The sequence below is a fragment of the Bos grunniens genome, chromosome 25 (assembly GCF_055505025.1).
Source record: "Bos grunniens cultivar Pamir isolate PY7600 chromosome 25, Bosgru_T2T1.0, whole genome shotgun sequence".
In the NCBI taxonomy this organism is placed as follows: domain Eukaryota; kingdom Metazoa; phylum Chordata; class Mammalia; order Artiodactyla; family Bovidae; genus Bos; species Bos grunniens.
Window position 1 is genome coordinate 16,201,476 of NC_141189.1, and position 24,024 is coordinate 16,225,499.

At 48.6% G+C, this 24,024-nt stretch overlaps 2 protein-coding genes across 4 annotated transcripts; one reads left to right on the forward strand and one right to left on the reverse strand.

Annotated features, from left to right (window-relative positions):
• The first annotated feature begins 8,267 nt into the window (after nucleotides 1–8,267).
• On the forward strand, nucleotides 8,268–17,700 carry DCTPP1 (dCTP pyrophosphatase 1). Of its 2 annotated transcripts, none has more exons than XM_086374973.1 (3): nucleotides 8,268–8,405; nucleotides 9,089–9,199; nucleotides 17,339–17,700. In XM_086374973.1, exons 1-3 carry the CDS (start codon nucleotides 8,308–8,310, stop codon nucleotides 17,388–17,390), a joined length of 261 nt encoding a protein of 86 aa, XP_086231099.1. In that variant the 5' UTR covers nucleotides 8,268–8,307; the 3' UTR covers nucleotides 17,391–17,700. The 2 variants fall into 2 exon arrangements, with proteins under 2 accessions (XP_086231099.1, XP_086231098.1); XM_086374972.1 differs by lacking the exon at nucleotides 17,339–17,700 and adding an exon at nucleotides 11,436–11,927.
• ZNF771 (zinc finger protein 771) lies at nucleotides 15,294–24,024 on the reverse strand. Of its 2 annotated transcripts, none has more exons than XM_086374968.1 (3): nucleotides 23,612–24,024; nucleotides 22,809–22,958; nucleotides 15,294–16,353 (listed from the first exon to the last, which is right to left on the reverse strand). In XM_086374968.1, the coding sequence occupies exons 2-3, from the start codon at nucleotides 22,947–22,949 to the stop codon at nucleotides 15,550–15,552; spliced, it is 945 nt and encodes a 314-aa protein (XP_086231094.1). In that variant the 5' UTR covers nucleotides 22,950–22,958; nucleotides 23,612–24,024; the 3' UTR covers nucleotides 15,294–15,549. The 2 variants fall into 2 exon arrangements, with proteins under 2 accessions (XP_086231094.1, XP_086231093.1); XM_086374967.1 differs by lacking the exon at nucleotides 23,612–24,024 and adding an exon at nucleotides 23,312–23,352.

The window sequence follows — 24,024 nt, forward strand, 5'->3', positions numbered from 1 at the left end:
TCAGCAGATACTCAGGCGTATGTGAGCTGCCTCCTCTACTCCGTGCTGAAGAGCACTGGGGGCTCTGGGGAGCTTCAGCCTTCGACCTTCCGGATGATCTCGAGTCTCCAGACCTCTCTGGGTCTGTTTCCTCATTTGTAAAATCAGATTAGATCAGATCAGTCACTCAGTCGTGTCCAACTCTTTGCGACCCCATGAATCACAGCACGCCAGGCCTCCCTGTCCATCACCATCTCCCGGAGTTCACTGAGACTCACGTCCATCAAGTCAGTGATGCCATCCAGCCATCTCATCCTCTGTCGTCCCCTTCTCCTCCTGCCCCCAATCCCTCCCAGCATCAGAGTCTTTTCCAATGAGTCAACTCTTTGCATGAGGTGGCCAAAGTACTGGAGTTTCAGCTTTAGCATCATTCCTTCCAAAGAAATCCCAGGGCTGATCTCCTTCAGAATGGACTGGTTGGATCTCCTTGCGGTCCAAGGGACTCTCAGGAGTCTTCTCCAACACCACAGTTCAAAAGCATCAATTCTTCGGCGCTCAGCCTTCTTCATACAGCCATACTCACCTATGGCAGGCAAGTCATGGAGAAGATCCCGTGAGATACCCTCCTCTAAATGTATGTATAGATCAACTCAAGTACCAGGTCCTGGGAAACAAAAGCCTGACACTGCTTTTGTTCTCCAGAAGACCGGACTGAGGGTAGATCTAGAACAGGGTCACCAGTCTCCCCCAAATTAAAGTAAGAAGTGGTAAGTGCCATGGCATAAGAGTGAAGGAAGTACTATATAAAACCAAATTCTGTCCTTTTGGAGGAAGTTTCGGAAGGCTTCCTAGAGGAGGCTTTGAAGCGGGGCTCTACAGGATGGGTGGAATTTGGATTTGGATATGCAGAGAATGGGGATGGGCATTCCAGAAGAAGGGGAATGGGTGAGCAAAGGCAGGGAGAGTGGATTTCAGCCTGTGTGTAGGGGGATATGGCCAGATAAATAGGTTGGTGAAGGACTTCTAAGGGTGTTGGGGACTGTCTGGCCTGACAGGGCTAGGCTGGAGTTTCTGAAAAAGGCTCTGTTATGACTGCCCCTGAAAAATTTATATGCGTGCATGCTCAATCACTCAGTTGTGTCTGACTCTTTGTGACCCCATGGACTATAGCCTGCCAGAATCCTCTGTCCACGAGATCCTCCAGGCAAGAATACTGGAGCACGTTGCCATTTCCTTCTTCATAGGATCTTCTTGACCCAGGGATCGAACCCATGTCCCTTGCACTGGCAGGCAGATTCTTTACCACTGCACCAACTGGGAAGCCCATCTTAATTATAGCAGCACCCTTTCTCCCATTCCCAAGTTCACAACCAATAAGGCCTACAGATCTACCTCCAATAAGAACAGCACTGGGAATCCCCTGGCAATCCAGTGGTTAGGACTCTCCGAGTTTTCATTGCCAAGGGCCCAGGTTCGAACCCTGGTCAGGGAACTAAGATACCACAAACTGCTTAGCAAGGCAAAAAAAGAAAAGCAAACAGAACTGAAGTAGATTATTGGGACCCAGCCATGGACAAAATACGTATTGTCCTGGTCCTCCTAGCACACTATGAAGTGTCCTTGGAGGCCACCTAGGCCAGATCCCCATTATACAGATAGGGAAATCAAGGCTCAGAGAAGAGAAACAGTCTTCCCAAGGGCACTGGCAGGTAGGCTCCCAATCAGTCACCTGAGTCCTAGTTTTCCATCGCTCTCTGTTGTCTCTGGGACCTCTGACTGGCCCAGGTTCCCCTACCCGGACACCACCTTCGCAATTTACAGGCCTTTGCTGCTTTGTTCTCCAGCTGCTGTGGCCACTTCCACTCCAGGTTTTCCCAAAGAGCCTTACTGAGACCAGTTGCACCTGTTTGGCTCTAGCAGGGAAGGTGGCCAAACTCTTGAGTGGTACAAGGGTGTATGTGTGCATTTACATGTTTTAAATGTGTTACATTCTGTCCTGTTCCAGCAAAAACAAAGTTCCGTCCACTGTGTCATTAAAGATTTATTAGCTGGCGATGGAGAAACACCTTTGTTTGTTTGTTTTAGCTGCGCTGCCCAGCACGCAGTGTCTTAATTTCCTGACCAGGGGTGAACCCAGGCCCCCTGCAGTGGAAGCAGAGTCTTAACCGCTGGACAGCTAGAGAAGTCCCGGTTGGTCTCTAGAGGATGATGTCGTGGAAGCAAAGAACTTGGATGTCCCTGCAGGATGCTTTGGAAGAGCTTTACAGCTCTGCCAGGGAACCTCCTGGGGGGTGGCGGGGGGAATGGCCAGAGACAATCTCAGTGAGAGTGCCTCCTCCTTCAGATCAGTCTCCAAGGACCATTTGACCTGTGAACTCTAGAAGTCCTGAAAACCTGACTCTTAAAAAATCTGCGATGCAGAGGACTCCCGAGAAAGTTGCTCTCCAAGTGGTGTTTTATATTCCAGTAAGTTTGTCTTTAGGCTAGAGAAGCTGGGCTTCCCAGGTGGCACTAGTGGTAAAGAGTCCGCCTGTTAGTGGAGGAGACACAAGAGATAAGGGTTCAACCTTTGGGTCAGGGAAGATCCCCTCGTGTAGGAAATTGCAGTCCACTCCAGTATTCTTGCCTGGAGAATTCCATGGGCAGAGGAGCCTGGCGGGCTATGGTCCATGGGGCGGCAAAGTCAGACGTGGCTGAGCACACACACAACTGGAGAAGCTTAGTAAACACCAGGGAAGGTGCTAGGGGTGGTGCTTGGCTCCTGAAACTTTCAGTACCCAGATCCATAAGGCAGCTCAATGCTCCAAACTTCAGACCTGCTGGACATTGCCTGGATGTTTTGCCTAGATCTCAGACTCAACCTGTCCCAAACTGAATTCAGTATCTTCCCACCTACCACAACTTCAGGTCTTCTATGTCCTCATTTCAGCAAATGACAAAACTATTCATCTATTTACTCAAGCCAGAAACCTAGGAGTTACCCAGGACGCCCTCATATCTCCTACCTCCCATATCTAAATTCCATGTTGCCTAATCCAGTAGCAAATTCTGTGCTCTCATTTTACCCAGCAGCTCAGCCGCATCAGATGTCCACTCACTCTGGAATACACTCTCTTAGTGTCCATAACTTCACACTCTGTCGATTTTCCTCCTACCTCACCTTCTCTTCCCTTGTTGTTGAGTCACTCAGTCATGTCTGACTCTGCGACCCCATGGACTGTAGCCTGCCAGGCTCCTCTGTCCATGGGATTTCCCAGGCAAGAATACTGGAATGGGTTGCCTTTTCCTGTTCCAGGAGATCTTCCTGACCCAGGGATCAGTCCTCCTCTCTCTCGCATTGGCAAGCGGATTCTTTACCAGTGAGCCACCAGGGAAGCCCTTTTCCTCTCTTCTGCTCAACTGCTAAATGTCAGAGTACCCCAAATCTTAGTCTTGCCTACCTAGATTCTTGTACTAGTTATTCTTCTCGAATTCCCAAACTTTAAGTAGTGTTTAAATGACAGAGACTACCAAATCTGAATTTCCAGCCCTCATCTTGCCTCTAACCCTTAGGCTCATAAATCCACCTGCCAACTTGATGTGGGTCTTCACTTGCTTTGTCCCAACCACACTTCCGATGCCTTTTGTGTTCCATCCTGCATCTCATTTTCCTCATCCCAATATTAGTCACCATCCATCTGCCAAGCTGCCCAACACTCAAAACCTGCAAGCCATGCTTGATTCTACCCTTTCTCCCATCTCACTAGTTCAAAGCCAACAAAACCTTTAGGTCTATCTCCAGGATATGCATCTACTTCTTTTCATCTTCACCCGCCATCAACCCAGGCCAACTCATCAACGTCTCTTGCTGGAAAACTGCAGTAACGCATCTCCCTGCTTCTTACTCTTGCCCTCCTCTGGTTCATTCTTTTTAAAACTATTTATGACAGAGGAATACCCAGCAGATAAAGGAACAGGATAAATGCCCACCAAACCAAACAAAAGAGGAAGAGATAGGGAATCTACCTGATAAAGAATTCCAAATAATGATAGTGAAATTGATCCAAAATCTTGAAATTAAAATGGAATCACAGATAAATAGCCTGGAGACAAGGATTGAGAAGATGCAAGAAAGGTTTAACAAGGACCTAGAAGAAATAAAAAAGAGTCAATATATAATGAATAATGCAATAAATGAAATTAAAAACACTCTGGAGCCAACAAATAGTAGAATAACAGAGGCAGAAGATAGGATTAGTGAATTAGAAGATAGAATGGTAGAAATAAATGAATCAGAGAGGATAAAAGAAAAACGAATTAAAAGAAATGAGGACAATCTCAGAGACCTCCAGGACAATATTAAACGCTACAACATTCGAATCATAGGGGTTCCAGAAGAAGAAGACAAAAAGAAAGACCATGAGAAAATACTTGAGGAGATAATAGTTGAAAACTTCCCTAAAATGGGGAAGGAAATAATCACCCAAGTCCAAGAAACCCAGAGAGTCCCAAACAGGATAAACCCAAGGAGAAACACCCCAAGACACATATTAATCAAATTAACAAAGATCAGACACAAAGAACAAATATTAAAAGCAGCAAGGGAAAAACAACAAATAACACACAAGGGAATTCCCATAAGGATAACAGCTGATCTTTCAATAGAAACTCTTCAAGCCAGGAGGGAATGGCAAGACATACTTAAAATGATGAAAGAAAATAACCTACAGCCCAGATTATTGTACCCAGCAAGGATCTCATTCAAGTATGAAGGAGAAATCAAAAGCTTTTCAGACAAGCAAAAGCTGAGAGAATTCTGCACCACCAAACCAGCTCTCCAACAAATACTAAAGGATATTCTCTAGACAGGAAACACAAAAATGGTGTATAAACTCGAACCCAAAACAATAAAGTAAATGGCAACGGGATCATACTTATTAGTAATTACCTTAAATGTAAATGGGTTGAATGCCCCAACCAAAAGACAAAGACTGGCTGAATGGATACAAAAACAAGACCCCTACATATGTTGTCTACAAGACACCCACCTCAAAACAGGGGACACATACAGACTGAAAGTGAAGGGCTGGAAAAAGATTTTCCATGCAAATTGGGACCAAAAGAAAGCAGGAGTCACAATACTCGTATCAGATAAATTAGACTTTAAAACAAAGGCTGTGAAAAGAGACAAAGAAGGTCACTACATAATGATCAAAGGATCAATCCAAGAAGAAGATATAACAATTATAAATATATATCCACCCAACATGGGAGCACCGCAGTATGTAAGACAAATCCTAACAAGTATGAAAGGAGAAATTAACAATAACACAATAATAGTGGGAGACTTTAATACCCCACTCACACTTATGGATAGATCAACTAAACAGAAAATTAACAAGGAAAAAAAAACAAAACAAAACATGTATCTATAAAGCTCACTAAAGCAAAGCACAGTAAAATGAGGTATGGCAATAAAAGGCGTTAAATTTATCAAAAAAAAATAAATAAAGTGCTGAAAAATTAAAAAAAAAAAAAAAAGATTACCCTGTACAATAATATTACTGGGTTGGACTGCAATGTTCAAAATGGATAACCAACAAGAACCAATTGAATAGCACATGAAACTCTACTCAATATTATGTGCCAGCCTGGATGGGAGGAGGGTTTCAGGGATAGTGGATAATGGATATATGTATGGCTGAGTCCCTTCACTGTTCAGCTGAAACTACCACAACATTGTTAATTGGCTATACCCCAATACAAAATAAAAAATTTAAAGATTGAAATAAAATAAAAAAAAAACTATTTATTTATTTTTGGCTGCACTGAATCTTTGTGAGGGCTTTCTCTAGTTGTGGTGAGTGGGGGCTACTCCCTAGTTGCCATACGAGAGCTTCTCACTGCAGTGGCTTCTCTTGTTGTGGGGCATGGGCTCTAGGGCATGTGGGCTTCAACAGTTGCAGCACAGGCTCAGTAGTCATGGTGCACTGGCTTAGTTGTTAGCTGACATGTGGAATCTTCCTGGATCAGGGATTGACCTGGTGTCTCCTGCACTGGCAGATGGATGCCACCTTATCTTCTTAACCACAGCACCACCAGGCAAGTCCTTCCTCCAGTTCATTCTTAACACAGCAGTAAGAGGGTTCAGAAATATGAAATATGATCATATGGCCCCCCTGCCTAAAATCCTTCAAAAGGTCCCCATATACTTAAAATCCAAAATAAAATAAAATATGAAATAAAATCAATGGTTGATTGATCTGATCTGATCTCTTTTTACTTCTCCAACACCACATCCCACCACTATCCCCCTTGTTTGTTCACAGCATTCCTGCCACACTGGAACTCTTTTTGCATTTAGAACATGCCAAGAAGGCAATGGCACCCCACTCCAGTACTTTTGCCTGGAAAATCCCATGGACGGAGAAGCCTGGTAGGCTGCAGTCCATGGGGTCGCTAAGAGTCAGACATGACTGAGCAACTTCACTTTCACTTTTCACTTTCATGCATTAGAGAAGGAAATGGCACCCCACTCCAGTGTTCTTGCCTGGAGAATCCCAGGGACAGAGGAGCCTAGTGGGCTGCTGTCTATGGGGTCGCACAGAGTCAGACACGACTGAAGCGACTTCGCAGCAGCAGCAGCAGCAACAAGCCTTCCCTGCTTTAACCACTGGTGTTCTCTATACCTACTACTCTATTCCCCTTGATTTTTCTTTAATGTTTTTAAAAAAATATTTATTTGACTGCGCCAGGTCTTAGTTGCAACATGCAGGATCTTTGATCGTCATTGCAGCATTTGGAATATTTAATTGCAGCATGTGGAATCTAGTTTCCTGACCAGGGACTGAACCTGGGCCCCCTGCATTGGGTGTGCAGAGTCTTAGCCACTGGACCACCAGGGAAGTCCCCTATTCCCCTTGATTTATTAATAATTACTCAGGTTAAATGTCAATTTCTCAAAGACAAGTAACAAAAACACTAAAAGTGGTTTGACCAATAAAGGGATTTATTATCTTGTATAACCAGAGTCTTAAATCAGGGCATCTTTGTAACCTATTTTAAAATAAGTGGCTCAGCAATGTTATCAAGGATCCAGGTCCTTTCTATCTTGCTATCTACCATAGTACTTATCACCATTTGAGACAATATACCCACTCCAGTGTTCTTGCCTGGAGAATCCCAGGGACGGGGAAGCCTGGTGGGCTGCTGTCTATGGGGTTGCACAGACTCAGACACGACTGAAGCGACTTCGCAGCAGCAGCAGTGTAGGAGTTATCCCAGATTCTGAAGCCAAACTGCTTAAATTTGTAACCTGGCTACCACTTTACTAGCTGTAGAGTTAAATTACTCAATCCCTCAGTTTCTGTATCTGTAAAATGGAGATGATGATTATAATATTAACTACCTCAGAGGGCTGATTTGAGGACTGAATGAATAGCTGTGAGGATTAAATATGTAAAATTGAAACAGCTTCCCTAGTTCCCCTAGAGGATGAGATGGTTGCATGGCATCATCAACTCAATGGACATGTGTGTGTGTGTGTGTTTTAGTCGCTCAACCGTGTCCGACTCTTGGCGACCCCACAGACTGCAGCCAACCCGGCTTCTCTGTCCATGGGATTCTCAGGCAAGAATACTGGAGTGGATTGCCATTCCTTTCTCCAGAGGATCTTCCAGACCCAGGGATCGAACCCTGGTCTCTGGCATTGCAGGCAGATTTTTTACCTTTTAGGTTACAGAGAAGTCCTCAATGGACACGAATTTGAGCAAACTCCTAGAGAGTGAAGAATAGGGAAGCCTGGCATGCTGCAGTCTATGGGGTCGCAGAGTCGGTCACGACTGAGCGACTGAACAACAACCCTAGTTCTAGTTCATTCCTCAGGCTCAGTTTTATCCTGGAGACATTCCTGTATCGTTTTAATAAGCTCCCCTCTCTCCTTTAAATCATTCGTTTCTGGGATTCGCCACGAGGCTCCCCGCTCTGTCATTTCGCTTTGGTGCCATCTGGCGCCCCAAAGGGAAGTGACGCGCTTGCGCTCTCCAACCTCTGCCCTTTGTCTCTTCCCCTGGTCGAATCTGGTACCTATATCTTTAAGGTTCTCGGTCAAGACTCAAGAATTCAGGGGCGGGAGCCAAGGAACGCCCGCTTGAAGTCCGCTCAGGTTGGTCCAGTCCGGGTAAGGGGAGGGATTTAGCGAGCTCCACATAAGTAATTGGTCTTTCCTTCAGCCCCGCCCCCGTGAAGCAATCACAAACGCCTGTGATTGGTCAGGGGCTCTGGAGGCGGGGGCTCCGAGCTTGGCTCCCGGTTCTCCCAGACGGTCCCGGCGGCAGCTCGGTGGGCGGCATGTCCGCGAGTGAAGAGATGCTTGGAGGTGCCAGAGGAGAGAGCACTACTGCTACCGGCCCCTTCAGCTTCAGCTCGGAACCAACGCTGGAGGACATGTAAGCCGTCCTTGCCCAGCCTGAGCTGGGGAGATCGCCCCTCCTCCCTCCTTTCGGGTAGGGTCCCTCCACGTGTTCGGAAAAAAAGGCTAGTGGCTGTGCTCAGGTCCTAGTTCTGGGGGCTGACCGCAGGCGAAACTTCTAACCTTCTCCTCTGCAAAATGGGCTTAACTATACACATCTGAGGCAGGGGACCTACCGGAGTACGGTGATGCTTCTGCCCTGCCTCTGTCCTCCAGGAGCGGGAGGTAGGATGGGAGCAAATGTAGTGTTGAGACATCGAAAACATTTCTTTCTGGAGGAAATCCAGGAGGGCTTCTTGGGGGAAGTGTCCTGGGGCTGCATTCTGTAAAATCAATAGGATTTAGATATGCAGAGACAGGGTTATTCCGGGTGGAGGAAAACTGCAGAAGCAGCAACAGGAAATGGAATAAAGAAAATGAGGGTATTATTAGATTTCGATAGTTTAGGGTCTGTGTAAGGATGCACCCATTTTACAGATGAGAAAACCAAATCCTCTAAAAAAGAGATGACCTGTTTAGGCCATCCAAAGAATTAGTTGCAGAATCCTCTCTGACTCGCATGCCCCCATTGCATCTCACTGAGTACCTGCCAGGGCCCTGCATCTCCTCCCCCATCCCCTAACCTTGGACCTGGACTTCCACCCCTTTCTCCCATTCTAGTCGCCGCCTCCATGCTGAGTTCGCTGCTGAACGAGACTGGGAGCAGTTCCATCAGCCTCGAAACCTCCTCCTGGCCTTGGTGGGGGAAGTTGGGGAGCTGGCAGAGCTCTTGTGAGTAGATGACAGGTTTTCTGGAAGAGTCTGTGTTGAGGAGGGGAGGGGAGGATTCATTTGACCATCAAATATCCATGGATCCAGTTTCCGCTCCTCACTACCAAGCTCTTCTGTACCTGGTTGCTGGGCATCCAGAGAGATGACTTATGGGTCTGCTGCCCTTTAGGGGCTCCCAGTCTCCTGGGAGAGAAAGGTGTAAAAACAGCAAGGCAGATCCAGGTCTGAGAAGGGGTGGTGGGAACCTTCCTATACCTCTGCCTCTGGGGTAGAAAGGCTGGTCTTCTATAGAAGGCATTCCAGAGAGGGGGAACCACATTTGCAAAGGTAGTGAGATGGAAAAGGGCGAGTTAAATTCAGTGAGAATGTAGGAATTCAGCGATAATGTAGGATTCCTTTAGTGTAAGCTTCTTGACAAAGGGTGAGGGTTTTGTATCTGTCTTGTTCTCTGGTGTGTCTCAAGTACCCGACACACAATAAGTACTCAATACATAAATCTCTTGTGGCTGCGGAGGAGAGGGGTAGGATAGGAACACAGAATGGTAGGATTTGGCTGGGAAGTAATGGAGTTCTGGACAGAACACCTGACCCGATTTGAGTGGTAGAAAGATCACTGTACCTGCAGAGTGGATTTGATCCCCTAGGAGAATTGTGTCAGGGGAGATCAGTGAGGAGGCTGGTGTAGACGAGGCAAAATGTGGTGAGGACTAAACCAGGGTAGTCTCAGGGGCATGGAGAAATGACAGCACAGATGTGTGGGAAGGCAATCCATTCATTCATTCATTACGGTCCATGAGCACCGTCTGGGTGCTAGGTCATCTAGAATCAAGATATGGTCTTGAACAAGATGGATACGCTCACAGTGCAAAGAGACTGACAATAAATAAGTGAACTAACTTTAAAAGATATGGAATTGTGACAAGTTCTAGGAGGCAAATAACACGAGGTGTTGAGAAAGAAAGTAACAGAGGGAGAAGGCTGTTCTAAGGAGGTAACATTTGAGCTGAGACCTGATGGGAAGCATGGGTCGGGTAGAGCATTCAAGGTTGCGGGAGCAGAGTAAGTGCAAAGGCCCTGTGACAGTTTGGCCTATTTGCAAGACAGACGAGGCCAGAATGAGTGGCTTTAAGGGGGTGGGGGGGCCAGGTGAGAGGGAGCGTGGTGGATAATGACATTGGCAGAGACAGGAGTCATTTCATACAGAACCTGGAGGGCGAGGTAGGAGTTTGGATTTTATTCCAAAAACAGTTGGAGGAGTTGTCATTTTTGTTTTTGGCTGTGCTGGGTCTTTGTTGCTGCATGTGAGCTTTCTCTAGTTGCAGTGAGTAGGGTCTACTCTCTAGGTGTAGTGGCTTCTCTTGTTGCAGAGCATGGACTCTGGGGCATTCGAGCTTCAGTAGTTGCAGTGCATGGGCTCACAGTTGTGGCACATGGGCTTAGCTGCCCCTATGGCATGTGGAATCTTCCCGGACTAGGGATCGAACCCATGTCCCCTGCATTGGCAGGCAGATTCTTAACCACTGGACCACCAGAGAAGTCCAGCTGGGGGAGTTTTAAGCAGGGGAGGGATGAAATGTAATTTGTTCTTTTAAAAGATGGTATGGTAAGAAGCAGAGAAGGCGATGGCACCCCACTCCAGTACTCTCGCCTGGAAAATCCCATGGACGGAGGAGCCTGGTGGGCTGCAGTCCATGGGGTAGCTAAGAGTCAGACAGGACTAAGCGACTTCACTTTCACTTTTCACTTTCATGCATTGGAGAAGGAAATGGCAACCCACTCCAGTGTTCTTGCCTGGAGAACCCCAGGGATGGGGGAGCCTGGTGGACTACCATCTATGGGGTCACACAGAGTTGGACACGACGGAAGTGACTTAGCAGCAGCAGCAGCAGCAGGGTAAGAAGAGAAGATGAGTTAGCAGACTTTTGCAGTGGTCCAGGTCTAAGGTTTAGTCTGGGGTAGAAATGACGGGGTTGGCAGGTAGGACTGGGTCCCAATAAGTGAAATGTCCTCTCCTTGGCTTAGGTAGGGACACAGAGGTCTGGGTGAATCATCTGATGAGGTCTCTTCCCCACCATAAGGAGTCCAGGGCCCAGATGGGTTGACTTGTCCTGGAAGAAACTTCCTAGGAGGTGGGAGTTCACTGCTTCAAGATGTGGGCTGCTCCTGAGAGAGGTGGAACCCACTGTCCTAGCTAGCATCTGTGTGTGTGTGCCTGTCTTGTGTCTTCTGTCCCCAGTCAGTGGAAGCCTGATGAGGAGCCTGGGCCCCAAGCCTGGTCCCCCAGGGAACGAGCAGCCCTTCAAGAGGAGCTCAGTGATGTCCTCATCTACCTGGTAGCATTGGCAGCCCGCTGCCGTGTAGACCTGCCCCAAGCAGTGCTCTGCAAGATGGACACCAACCGGCGACGCTACCCAGCGCATCTATCCCGTGGTTCTGCCTGCAAGTATACAGACTTGCCCCACGGGGCCACCTCTGAAAACCAGGCCATGGGGCCTGCAGACCCTGCCTCTGAGTCCACAGGTCAAGTCTCAACCTAGAAACATGGGCACAGAACCTGCAGCTCAGCATGGCCTCTGAGCAGCAGAGGGTGCCTGGTCAAGGTACCTCATTCTAGTTCTTTCCTAAGAGGTCATGGACCTGGCGCTACACTTCTTGAGGTCTAAGGCCCCAGAACCTCCAGAAGATAGCCTCCTGTTTTTTTCTCCCTCAATAAAACTTTTGGTTACCACCTTCTAGACTCTTCCTAGGGCAGCCGGGGAGGCTCTGTCCCAGTCCACGCTGGAGAGGGGCACCCGGAATGCCTGTGAGCCCAACTCCCATGTTTTTCTATTGTATCTCCCACCTGCAGAGCAGAGAGATCTGATTTCTAGAAAGTTCCCTGTCTGATCTCACGTAAGTCCCTTCCCCTTCTCTAAATAAGATCAGAGGCTTTATGTAGTGTTGGATAGGAGCCCAGATTCTGGAGCCAGGCTATCTGGGCTCAGATGCCATCTTTGGTACTAGATGATGTTCATTATGGAGCTTCTCAGGTGGTGTTAGTGATAAAGAACCTACCTCCCAATGCAGGAGACATAAGACACACAGGTTTGATCCCTGGGTGGGGAAGATCCCCTGGAGGAGGTCATGGCAACCCACTCAGTATTCTTGTCTGGAGAATCCCATGGACAGAGGAGCCTGGCAGGCTACAGTCCATAGGGTTGCAAAGAGTTGGACACGACTGAAGCAACTTAGCATGCAACACGATGTTCATTATATTTTTATCTTTCTGTACCTCCATTTCCTCATCTAAAATGGAAATAATGGTATCTACTTAGTAGGGCTGTAAGGTTTAAATAAGCTATTATATTATAAATAGAGTGCTGGACTTCCCAGGTGGCGCAGTGGTTAAGACCCTACACTTCCAATGCAAGGGGCCTGGGTCTGATCCCTGGTCGCGGAACTAAGATCCCATATGCCACATGGTCAAAAAAAAAAAAAAAAAGTAGAGTGTTTAGGACAGTGTCTGGTGCATAGTAGGTAGTTGTTAAGTTTGCAGTTGTCGTTATCAGTTTGCTCTTTCAACTCAAAACTTTCAGGGGCCCAAGGCAGGAAATATCATGTTAAGGCCAGCCTGGGCCTAGGGCTGAGTCTCAGGCCCCAGTCTTGTCCATCAGACTCCAGAGCTGTGAGCCCTCTGCCCCTCTCCCTTGGCCCGCAGCACAGATCAGGGTCAGGTCTGTCTGGTGTGGAGCAGAACAAGGCTTCTTTTCTTTTGGACCTTGGAATGCCTAACATTCCCCATCCCCTCCGCGGCCTTCCTTCCCAAGGCCAGTTTGTTTGTTCCACTTCTATACCTAGCGTTGGGAATGTATGATTCACACGTTGTGTGACCTCAGGCACGTCACTTCCTTTTCAGAGATACCTGTGGCCTGCCTCCTTCACCCTATTTCCACATCAGTGAAATGAAGCCTTCCACTTTACTGGCCTCAGTCCTCTAATTAATGACCTCACTCCCTCTTAACCAGTGACCTCTCTTACTTCCCTGGTAAGAGAATTCATCAGACTGGAACTGCTTTAAGTTTCCAAACCTTCCTTTCCTCTTCCCAACAGTGATAGCAAGAGCTTTATCTTATTGATCTCTTATTTCATCCTGTCTCCTTGATCAATTATCTCCCCTCTCCTCTATATAATCAAGGTCTCTTCCTTTCCATTAGCCCTTCCCACCAGCCCATAAAGCATAATCGAGCCTCTTCCCTACTGGTAAGGAAAAACCAACAAAACTCCAGCTCCTTCCATCGTGCTTTTCATAGCCAAGCCACCCACTCTGCTTCCTCATTTCTGCCCTAACCCACTCAAGGTTGGCTTTCACCCCCACCCCTTCCCTGGAGGGGCTTCCCTGTTGGCTCAGGGGTAAAGAATCCATCTGTGATACAGGAGGCGTGCGTTCAAACCCTGGGTCAGGAAGATCCTGTGGAGGAGGAAATGGCAATCCACTCCAGTATTCTTGCCTGGAGAATTCCATGAAGAGAGGATCCTGGCGGGCTACAGTCCATGGGCTCATAGAGTTGGACACAACACGACTGAGCATGCACACACCTCAACTGAAACTGTTCTCTTCGCTTTCCCTAAATTCACATACACACAGTGTTCACCAGAGCCGCATCTGACAGCTAAGTTTCCTCTGTGAAACACTTTGCTCTAGATTTCCCAGACACTTTCGGTTTTCTTTCTACCTCTGGCTGTTCCTTTACAGATTCACATTCTCGAGTACCTTTTTCTGGATGTGGTGCCATACCTTCCTGACCTGACATCCCTGAGCTGTTACTTCTATCACCTCCCTGATGCCTCCGCTTACTTCACACTCAGTATGTCCAGACTGGGCTGCAACAATGGCCGCCACCTCAACTCCCATCCTGCTCATCATGTGTCCTCATTTCAGTGACACTGCCTGCAGTCCCCCAAGCTAAGAAGTGAAATCAGCCCCAACTCTCCCGTGTCCCAGGTCCACTTTAACTCCTATGAATTCTAGTTCTATAATATGTCAGATCCCTCCCTCCCCTCTAATCCCTCAAGGCTTCTCTGTGGCCTCTCAACCGTTCGCCTGGTTTTCAATGTCCTTAGTGGTCTGTCTCCTGCCAACCTCCTTGCTTTTTGTCCCTACATTCCACCCCCGGGATGTCTGCAAGCTCTAACAAGTCTGCCATGCAGGTTCAGGGGCTCTCGCCATACTTCCCCAACGCCAACTCTCTTGACCTTAAGACCAGCTTAAACGTCACCTCTGAGGGAACTTCCCTGGCAGTCCAGTGGTTAAGACTCCACGCTTCCAATGCAGGGAGGTGCAGGTTCCATCCCTGGTCAGGGAACTAAGATCCCTGCAGGGCACAGCTAAAAAAAAAATGTCACCTCTGGGAAGAGGTTCTCTAAACTCCAAGATTGCACTGAGGACCTCTCCTATCCAACAGCTCCACCATCATCGTCCCAGTGACAAGAGACTGCTGTCAGTCCCCCAAGGGACTACTGACGCTGTCAGTACCTGATAATCTGCAGAAATAGACGTAAAATGAGTTACCTAACTTTGTAATGCTTTGATGATGAAAATGAGCTAGTAATAATGTAGCACTGGTGCAATGGTAAAGAATCCGCCTGCCAATGCAGGAAAGCCAAGAGACATGAGTTCAATTTCTGGGTTGGGAAAATTCTGAAGGAAATAGCAACCTGCTCCAGTACTCTTCCTGGGAAATTACACGGCCAGAGGGGCCTGGTGGGTTACCACTGACAAAGAGACATGAGTGAGCGTACACCTGCACACCAAGTTGCCACTGTTGCTTCTCTTTGCTAGACTGAGTTGCATAAGGTTCATGCCCGCTCACCAAAGTTCTGCGAAATGCAGTGCCCATTGATTACGAATGTGACAAATTTATGAACCTTCTAGATCTGAGTTCATGAAGACATAACCAAGGAGCAAGTGTAGAATGACTCCACACCCATAAACGCAGTTCCTGGAACCCTTTTGGGTTTATAGCCCCTCTTGAATCCATGCCGATTCACCTAAGCCTAGGGAGACCCCCAACTTTCTGCCTCTCCCCACCCACCTCATTCACAGGCACAGGTGGGGTGAGGATATAATACTTTATTCACTCTAACATGGGCGGAGGGGATGTAATGAGGGGGAAGTGGGCACGTTTCCAGGGATCCCGGTAGGGGAATCCTGTCTCCCAGTTCCAGGGCAGCCAGGCCTGCCAGTCCCATCCTATTCAAGACGCTGGTGGTGGGGCGGGGAGTTGTCCAGATTAACGCAGCCCCAGGTTAAGATCCCAGAGTGCCTCTCCCCACATGGAGGCTCGCACCCCGCGGAGAAAAGAAACGGCGGCTCAGCTGCCCTCACAATCTGGGCAGCGCTCGGTGGCAGTGGCTCCAGCTGGTAGCTTGAAGTCCCGGCCGCAGCCGGCGCAGATATAGAGACGGCGCCGCATATGCGCGCGACGGTGGCGGATGAAGTGCGAGCTGAGGCGGAAGCGCCGGCCGCACTCGGAGCAAGGATAGGGCCGCTCGCCAGTGTGCGTGCGCGCATGCTCCGCCAGGTTGGAGCGGTGGCCGAAGCCGCGGCCGCACACAGGGCAGCGGTGCGGCTTCTCGCCCGTGTGCACGCGCCGGTGCTTGGCCAGCGCCGAACTCTGGGCAAAGCGCGTGCCACAGTCGGCGCAGGCGTACGGCCGCTCGCCCGTGTGCGTGCGTCGGTGGCGCGCCAGGCATGAACTGCCGCCGAAGGCGCGTCCGCAGTCCGGGCACGCGTACGGCTTCTCGCCCGTGTGCACGCGCAGATGCTGTGCGTAGTTGGAGCTCTGCGCGAAGCGGCGGCCGCATTGTGCGCATGCGTACGGCTTCTCGCCAGTGTGGCGCCGCCGGTGCTGCCGCAGGTTCGAGGCGGCCGAGAAGCGCTTGTCGCACTCCGGGCACTCGTAAGGCCGTTCGCCCGTGTGGGTGCGGCTGTGTTTGGTCAGCGCCGACTTCTGCGAGAAGCGCCGGCCGCACTCGGTGCACGCAAAGGGCCGCTCGCCCGTGTGTATGCGGACGTGCTTGGCCAGAGTGGAGCGGCGTGCAAAGGCGCGGCCGCAGTCCCGGCACGCGTGTGGGCGCGCCGGGTCCGCAGACGGCGCTGGCGCCTCGCTCGGGACCTGCGGGGAGAGGGGAACAGGTCAGCCCTGACGGAGAGACCCAGGAGCCGGAGACCTGGGGCTCCGCCAGCTGCAGCCTCTCCGTCCCCGTTTTTACAGTAGTTAAAAGCCAAGGGGTGCACCTCTCAGGACGGTTGTGCGCGTCTAAGGAGATAATTAACGCACATATCACAATGCCTGGTGTCGTTCCAGCTATTCTTTATTAATTCAACCAAAATTTATTGAGCGCGTAATGTGCCAGACTCTGTTCTAGGAACTGGGGATTCAGCATTAAAATTTTTCTGAATTCATAATTTCAGGAAGAATGGATGAAAGGGGTGCTGGTACTGGGGGGATGGTGCACATTTAATTAGGGTTAAGAAACCTCACTGATGTCATGAGCCTTTACCTAAAGGAGGTGAAAGAGCAGGTTCCAGAAGGGAAAGCAAGGCCCCAAGGCAGGAGTTTTTCTGTTCCAGGAATGGCAAGAAAAAGTGCCTAGGGCAGAACACAGGAGGGGAGGAGCAATCCATGGAATGGTCCTTAAGGCGTTATATTAGCCTTGAATGAGAATCTGATGAGGAACCAGTAGAGGAGATGTGGGAAGGTTCTGAGCAATGAGGTACAGATAAGACTCATATTTTAAAAGGTTCCACAGAATAAAGGAGGAGAAGGGGCAGAAACCCACCGAGGAGGCCCCTGTACTGCAGGCCAGAGAAGACAATGGGTTGGACCCAGGTGACAGAGGTGGAAAGTGAAAGTGGTGAGAAGTGGTCTGCTTCTGGATATATTCCGCAATCGGAGACAGCCAACCTAATGATAGATTAGACATGAGATATAAAGAAAGAGAGGCGTCAAGATGACTCCAAGGATTTTGAGCTTAGCAATCGCAAAGGCAGAGTTATCATCTACAGAATGGCGGGGCGGGGGGCGGGGGGGGGGGGGGGGGCAGTTGCGGGGGAACAACGACTTGGTACCTGTGATCTGTTTCTGATCCTATCCACAGCTGTCCTGGACACATCTGGAGCTCAGGAGAGAGGCCCAGGCTGGAGATGTAAATTGGGAAGACATCAGCCTGCGGGGGATTTTTAAAGCCTTGAGACTGGATGTGTTCACTCAGGGACTAAAGAGAACTGGGAGGCAAGATGCAAAGCAGCCAGCAAAGGAGATTGAGCAGCCAGTGAGGTCAGAGACCCAGGAGAGCATGGTGATTAGAGCCAGGCTACAATCAAGTTCAGGCTCTTTAATAAACTTTTAAGAGCAAGCACCTATCATTTTTTTAAGCTGCACAAAAGGCAGCAAAGGTGAAACCCAAATACTCTGAGGCCTGAAATGAAAAAAATTTGAGAATAAATCCGTTTCATGAGGTCTGGGTCTCTAGAGATAAAATCAGAAAAAAGAAATGCTTTATAAGAGGCAGATGAAGGGAAAACAATTTGTACTAACAGTAAAGAGTACTGAGGATACACTGCTTCCTTCGTAGAAAAGAGATGGCTCATCCTAGCAAAAGTGATGTTGAATCTCTACTATGGACTAAGCAGGGCTTCCCTGGTGGCTCAGATGGTAAAGTGCCTGTCTGCAATTCGGGAGACCTGGGTTCGATCCCTGGGCTGGGAAGATCCCCTGGAGAAGGAAATGGCAACCCACTTCAGTACTCTTGTCTGGAAAATCCCATGGACAAAGGAGCCTGGTAGGCTACAGTCCATGGGGTCGCAAAGAGTCGGGCACAACTGAGAGACTTCACGTTCACGTTCATGGACTAAGCAAATAGAATATTAATTCATGACCAAGTGCAAAACCAGACATGTATTAAGGATAAGACAGCATTAGCTTCTGTCTCCCCATATTCCTTCTCTACCAAGTAATTATCATTATTCTTTTCTAGATAAAGAAACGAGAGGTGACCACTAAGGAGTAGTCAGGCCTTTTTCTGAAGTTGTAAGGAGAGCAGCTTCAGGGCCTTCAAGATCCTTTGTTAAAGACAGTAGCTTTTGGGACTCCCCTGGTGGTCCAGTGGCTAAGCCTCCATGCTCCCAATGCAGGGGGCCCTGGTTCAATCCCTAGTCAGGGAACTAGATCCTACATCCCACAACTAAGACCTGGCACAGCCAAAATAATCAATTAATTAATTTTAAAAAGACAGCAGCTTTTTGGTAACCACCTCAGAAATGTGGGGCTTCCCTTGTGGCTCAGCTGGTCAAGAAACTGCCTGCCATGTGGGAGACCTGGGTTCAATCCCTGGGTTGGGAAGATCCTCTGGACAAGGGAAAGGCTACCCACTCCAGTATTCTGGCCTGGAGAATTCCATGGACTGTATACAGTCCAAGGGGTCGCAAAGAGTCAGACATGACTGAGTGACTTTCACTTTCACTTTTTCAGAAATGTGGAAACAAAGCAGTTTGAAAAATTAGTCACCAACCAAAGCAACCCTGGCTACAACAGTTTATATAATGATATTACTGATAACAACATTAGACTGTAAGATTTGACAGTGTTGTTAGTACATTACATTATTGTATTAAATCTTCCTGTTACCCCTCTCCCCCAGTCCTACCCCCAGGATCAGGCCTTATCTTTTGGTAACTGAGAAAACTTAGCTAAGAGAGATTAAATTGATATAGCCCATGGGAGTCAGGACTGACTTTTTAGAGTTCTCATCCTTCAGCAGTAGGCTACACTGCTTCCCTGCACTCAGAGTGCCAAGATGTGCCAGCGGCTGGATTCCAAGTGCCTGGCACTCTCCAAGAGGGATTCAAGGTTAAAATACAACTTGATACTTTAAATTGAGAAACTCCCCACAGCAATTTGGCACAGTCTGAACTCAAGGTCACACTTTCCAGTCTTGCCCTGGTTTTAACAACTATGGGGTTTATATCGTGGAAAGAATTTTTCTCATTATATCTATATTTTTCTGGCCCATTTTTTTCTTTGGCACCCTTCCTTTAGGTAACTGACCAGTCTGAGGACTTTCTTAACCCTGGATCCACTAATTTGGGAAAAAGAAATTCTTCACCCAAGTACCCTTGGAATCTCTAACTCCAGGAAGAAAGGCCCTGGGTGCCTCAGGAAGAATCTTGGTAAGAGGGGTTGAGTCTAGCTCATTAAGACCCCAGGCAAGTCCCTCCCTCCCCCTGCCTCACTGAACCAAGGAGGGCAAGGTAGGCTAGGTAACATCAAGTATCTCCCGACTTGAAGTATGCACATCACAGAATGCAAGAGGCTTCTAAGTATTATGTAGGCTTACTTTTATCTTAGTATGATCATCATGTATTTATCTTCATGGTTATTAGAAAAACAACAGATCCCATGAAACCCACAGTTTTATCAGCATTATTGTTCAGATGAAGGTAAATTTATTTATCAAAACAATGTGAATCTATTTGAAGAAGGCAACTAAATGAGCACAACAGGTGAGCAATAGACACGTGAATGAAGTTTGGCAAATACTAGACTTACATGTCTTTTCAATTCTACAACTGTCAGATTTTAAAATTAGAATAATGGGTATCTCCACTCTTAACATGAGGGCACTAGGGGGATACAATGTAGTATAATAATATGATAATCCAAGTATTTAAAGTTAGTGATTTTTGTCTTTCTGCTTAAGTTAAAAAAAAGAGCAAGCGTTCCAGTTTCTTCTTCAACCATTACTTTTCTAATTAATAAATAACTACCATTTACTAAGCACTCAATATGTGCCAGGAACTGCAATAAATACTTTTCACCCATGTTCTTGTTTTAAATTCTCCTAACCCTTTGGGTTAGGTTGTATTAGCTCCATTTTAAAATAAGGATAGAAGACTCAGAAGTAAGTGACTATCAAGGCCCTACACCTGATCCATCAGCAAGGCCAGGGTTTACACTGGAAGGCTGTCATTGTCCAAAATGCCTTTTCTATCAGCCATGATGCAATCCTATCTCACTGACAAGTTTGAGGTCACCTCCACAGCTTGTCTCCCTCCCCTGGATTCTTTTAGCTATCTGAATCTCCCTTCTTTGGAGTACAGAGTATAAAATACAATCCTGACCTCCCTCACTCATTGCTACAAGAAGGGTGGTCCACAGACCAGCAGCGTCACTGGCAACTTGTTAGAAATGCAGAATCTCAAATCCCACTCCAAACCTACTGAATCCGAATCTTCACTTTAGCAAGATCCCCAAGTGGAATGTATGCATGTTAAAAATAAAAGCTGATCTAGAAGAGAGGCGCACTACTTCCAGAGAAAGCAGATGGGAAAAGTAAAGAGCATTTTACAGGCCAAAAGACCACACGGGCAAAGTCTTCGAGGTCAGGTGTACTTGAAACTGGGGCATGGGAAGGATGCTGACTGACTAGAGATGAAGCCACGAGGTCGAAGGATGAAGAGCTTGGAATGCCAGGCGTGGGAGCTTAGGGAAACAAAACCACTCAAGGTTCGATTTTAAGCAAGGAAAGACAGAACTGAATGTACATAGAGCCCTCTGGGAAAAAAAAATCTTTCTATTCTTTAAGATAGTTTGGATTTTGATAGGGGGTGAGAGACTACTCTAATCCCTGCGTGTAGCATAATTAGGGCCTGTCCTGGACAATGACTGGCCACGGGACTGGGTGAGAGCTGAGACTCATAGAATGTGGACACTGAGCTTTGGAGACCACTATTTCATAAGAACCCAGACTCAAGGAGACCACACAGCAAGTTGATGAGCTATTTTGTGGGCACAGTGCTAAATCTTTGTGGGATGTGTGTGTGTAACTCATTTCTACTCTCCTCCAAATCCAGTCACCCACGTGATATTTAGACTAGATTTCAAGGATTTTACTTTCATTATCTCATTTTATAGATGAGAGAGCTCTTGAGGCAAAGCTGGTAAATGTGGTCTTTAGGATTTGAACCGATGCTTTTAACCACTAAGTGACACCATTCAGAGTGTAGCCCTACCGCCCTTTCATGACTAGCCATGCCTACCTCCACCCTTCCCATCCTTAGCTCCAGCCACTCCAATCAGTGTTCCCAAATATCTCCCTCTTTCCATGTTCCCTCCACTGCTGCCACTACCTTAGAGCAGGCTATCAGCCTTACCTGACCTGGTCTCCCCATAACAGCCAACGATTCTTCTAAAAAGGAAATGTGATCATGCCTCTTCTCTGATTTGAAGCTTCTCACAGCACTGCATAACCTAACACAGTAGGTACAAATCTATAGGCTCACTATACGCAAACACTCTGGTCCATCTGTTTCTCTGGCCTTATCTTTCTGAGCACTTGCTGTTTCCTCATCCTGGAATGCCCTTCCTCCTCCTCTATTTGCCATATTCCCACTAAGTTTACAAGGCCCATGTTATTTCCTTGAAACCTTTCCTACTGCCTTATTTGCCTTCAATCCTCTGTCTAGGCCTCCATGTTGGTTTCCCTGTTCACATCCAGCCCCAGGATTCAGCCTTATTGAGGCCTTGATAAAAATTAACTGAAACATCTCCAGAAGGATGACCTCGCCCAAAGTCCTGAACTTTAGGAGGAAGAATGAATAATAATAGCAACAAATATGTACAGAATGTTTATTGTGTGCCAGACACAGTTCTAACTCTTTACAAGTATCAACTCATTTAATCCTTCCAATCCCAAGAAGTAGGTGCTATTATGATTTCACTTTTACCAATAAGGAAACTGAGGCACAAAGAGGTTAAACTTGCCAAAGGTCACACAGCTGGTAAGTAAGTGATGGAGTTGAAAGTCCACCCTAAACTCTGGAGTCTTGAGTTCTTAACTTACAGGCCAAAGGAGACCAGGGGATTCACAGGGCCGGAAGAGGCAGGCTGAGCTAGGAGGATGGGCCAAGGAGGCCTGAGAAAAACAGAACTAAACGGGCCAAGGCAGTGAAAGCTCAGAGTCCTAACCACTGAACCGCCAGGGAATTCCCTAAATAGTTATTTTGACTGGAAGAGGAGGCCACAGAAGCCAGCCCCCTCCCCCTAGGGCCCACCACACCCACTAGGGGGCAGCAGAACTTTCTTTTCCTGGGAACTGGCCCCTGTGCAGGAAGAAATCAGGGAACCCGGGCCCAGAAACCCTGCATATGGACACAAGGGCTGCTCTGGCTGGGGGTGGGAGTGTTGTAAAGTTCTGGGAAATAGAAATATACCTAGTGGAAGCTAGGGTCCTGAAAGGGGAAATCTAACTCATACTTTGATCTCCTTAAAACTCCCCTCTTTAAACCTTCCACACCTTTGTCAGTCTAACCCTGCTACACATCAAGCTCCACGAGAAAACGAGGAGGGCATTTACTCTCCAGCACCCAGCACAGAGCCTGGCACAGTAGGCGTGACATCTGTATTGTGGCAGGATGGACAATGGGACAGAAGGATGGGTGGCCAACTCTGAGATTCTAAGCCTGAGAGTCCAGGCAAAGTAGGGGCAGGATCCCCGGCTTCTGACTGAGGGAGGATGGACCTGCACCAGATTTAGGGCCGATGGGACCCCCGTGGTGTGGGACACGTACCTCCTTGTTATCCATAGGGATCTTGAGTTTCACCACTTCATACTTCTCTTCACCCTCTTCCTCCTCACCCTTCACCAGCAGCACCATCTCCTCTTGCATCTCTTCCTCCTCCTCCTCCTCCGTCTGCTGTTCACCGGGCATCTTGGTGTCCTGGGGCAGGGAGCTGAGTCAGCTCAGGACCCGCCCCCCCGACCATGGCTCTGGCCCACACAAGGCGATGCAGCCGTGGCTTCTCCTCCCATGCCCAGATCTGTGTCTGACCCTCTTCCCTGTATCCCAGCCCGGCCCTAGGCCCCAGCCTTGTCCCGGGACCAGCTCGAAAGACTCGTTCACGCTACTCATCCTGGCATTCAAGGCCCTGAACACTTCGAATCTCCAGCCCCAGTGAGACGCCACCCTCCCCGCGCTGAGTCACTCCCAGGAGCCTGGGTCAGCGGCCCGGAGCTCTAGGGCACGGGCTGGAGGCGGGATCGGGGCGGAGACCCTGGGGGCTGCGCACTCACCAGCCGCAGGTTCGGGCGCTCGCGCTGCCCCAGGCCAGGGCGCCGGGCGGTTGGGCACTCTGCGACGCCGCGACTCCGGGGGCGGGGCGTGGGCGGGGCCTCAGAGGCGACCGGCCATTGGTTCAGAACACATAACTCCGCCCCCGAGGGGGAGGGGTCAGAGGACCCAGGCGTCCGGCCCAAACTGCCCTGGGAGGGTGGCAAGCCCACACCCAGCGCCTTCCGCTATTCCCTAACTCCCAAAGACCCCAGGCCGGCCTACTCGGTGTTCAACGTCCTCACAGTCCAGTTGTGACCTACCTTCAAGGCTCGTTTCCTGTGGCCGGCTCGGAGGTCTCCGTGGCGGCCAAGCGCGTCTGCTCCGCCCGAAATAGGCCACGTGCACTCCCGCCCCTGCCTGGGCCTCTCGCTGGCGCCCCGCCTGGAGGGCGGACCCTGTTGCCTCCTTACCTCTTTCCTTCCCTCTTTTTGCTTCTTCTTCCATCTTTTCTGCTTTCCCGGCACTGCCTTGGGGCAATGGTCTCTGGGATAGCTTGCCCCTTTAGTACATACTTAATTAACAACAGGCACCCAAGTTATCGCTGCCATTTATTGTGTGGTGCGCCTCTTGGGCGCCATCGTTATGCTAAACCTTTTACACCCCTGATCTCACAAAGGTGGGTCCATTTCACAGATGAGCTAACTGAAGTTCAAGGAGGTAAACTGATTTACCT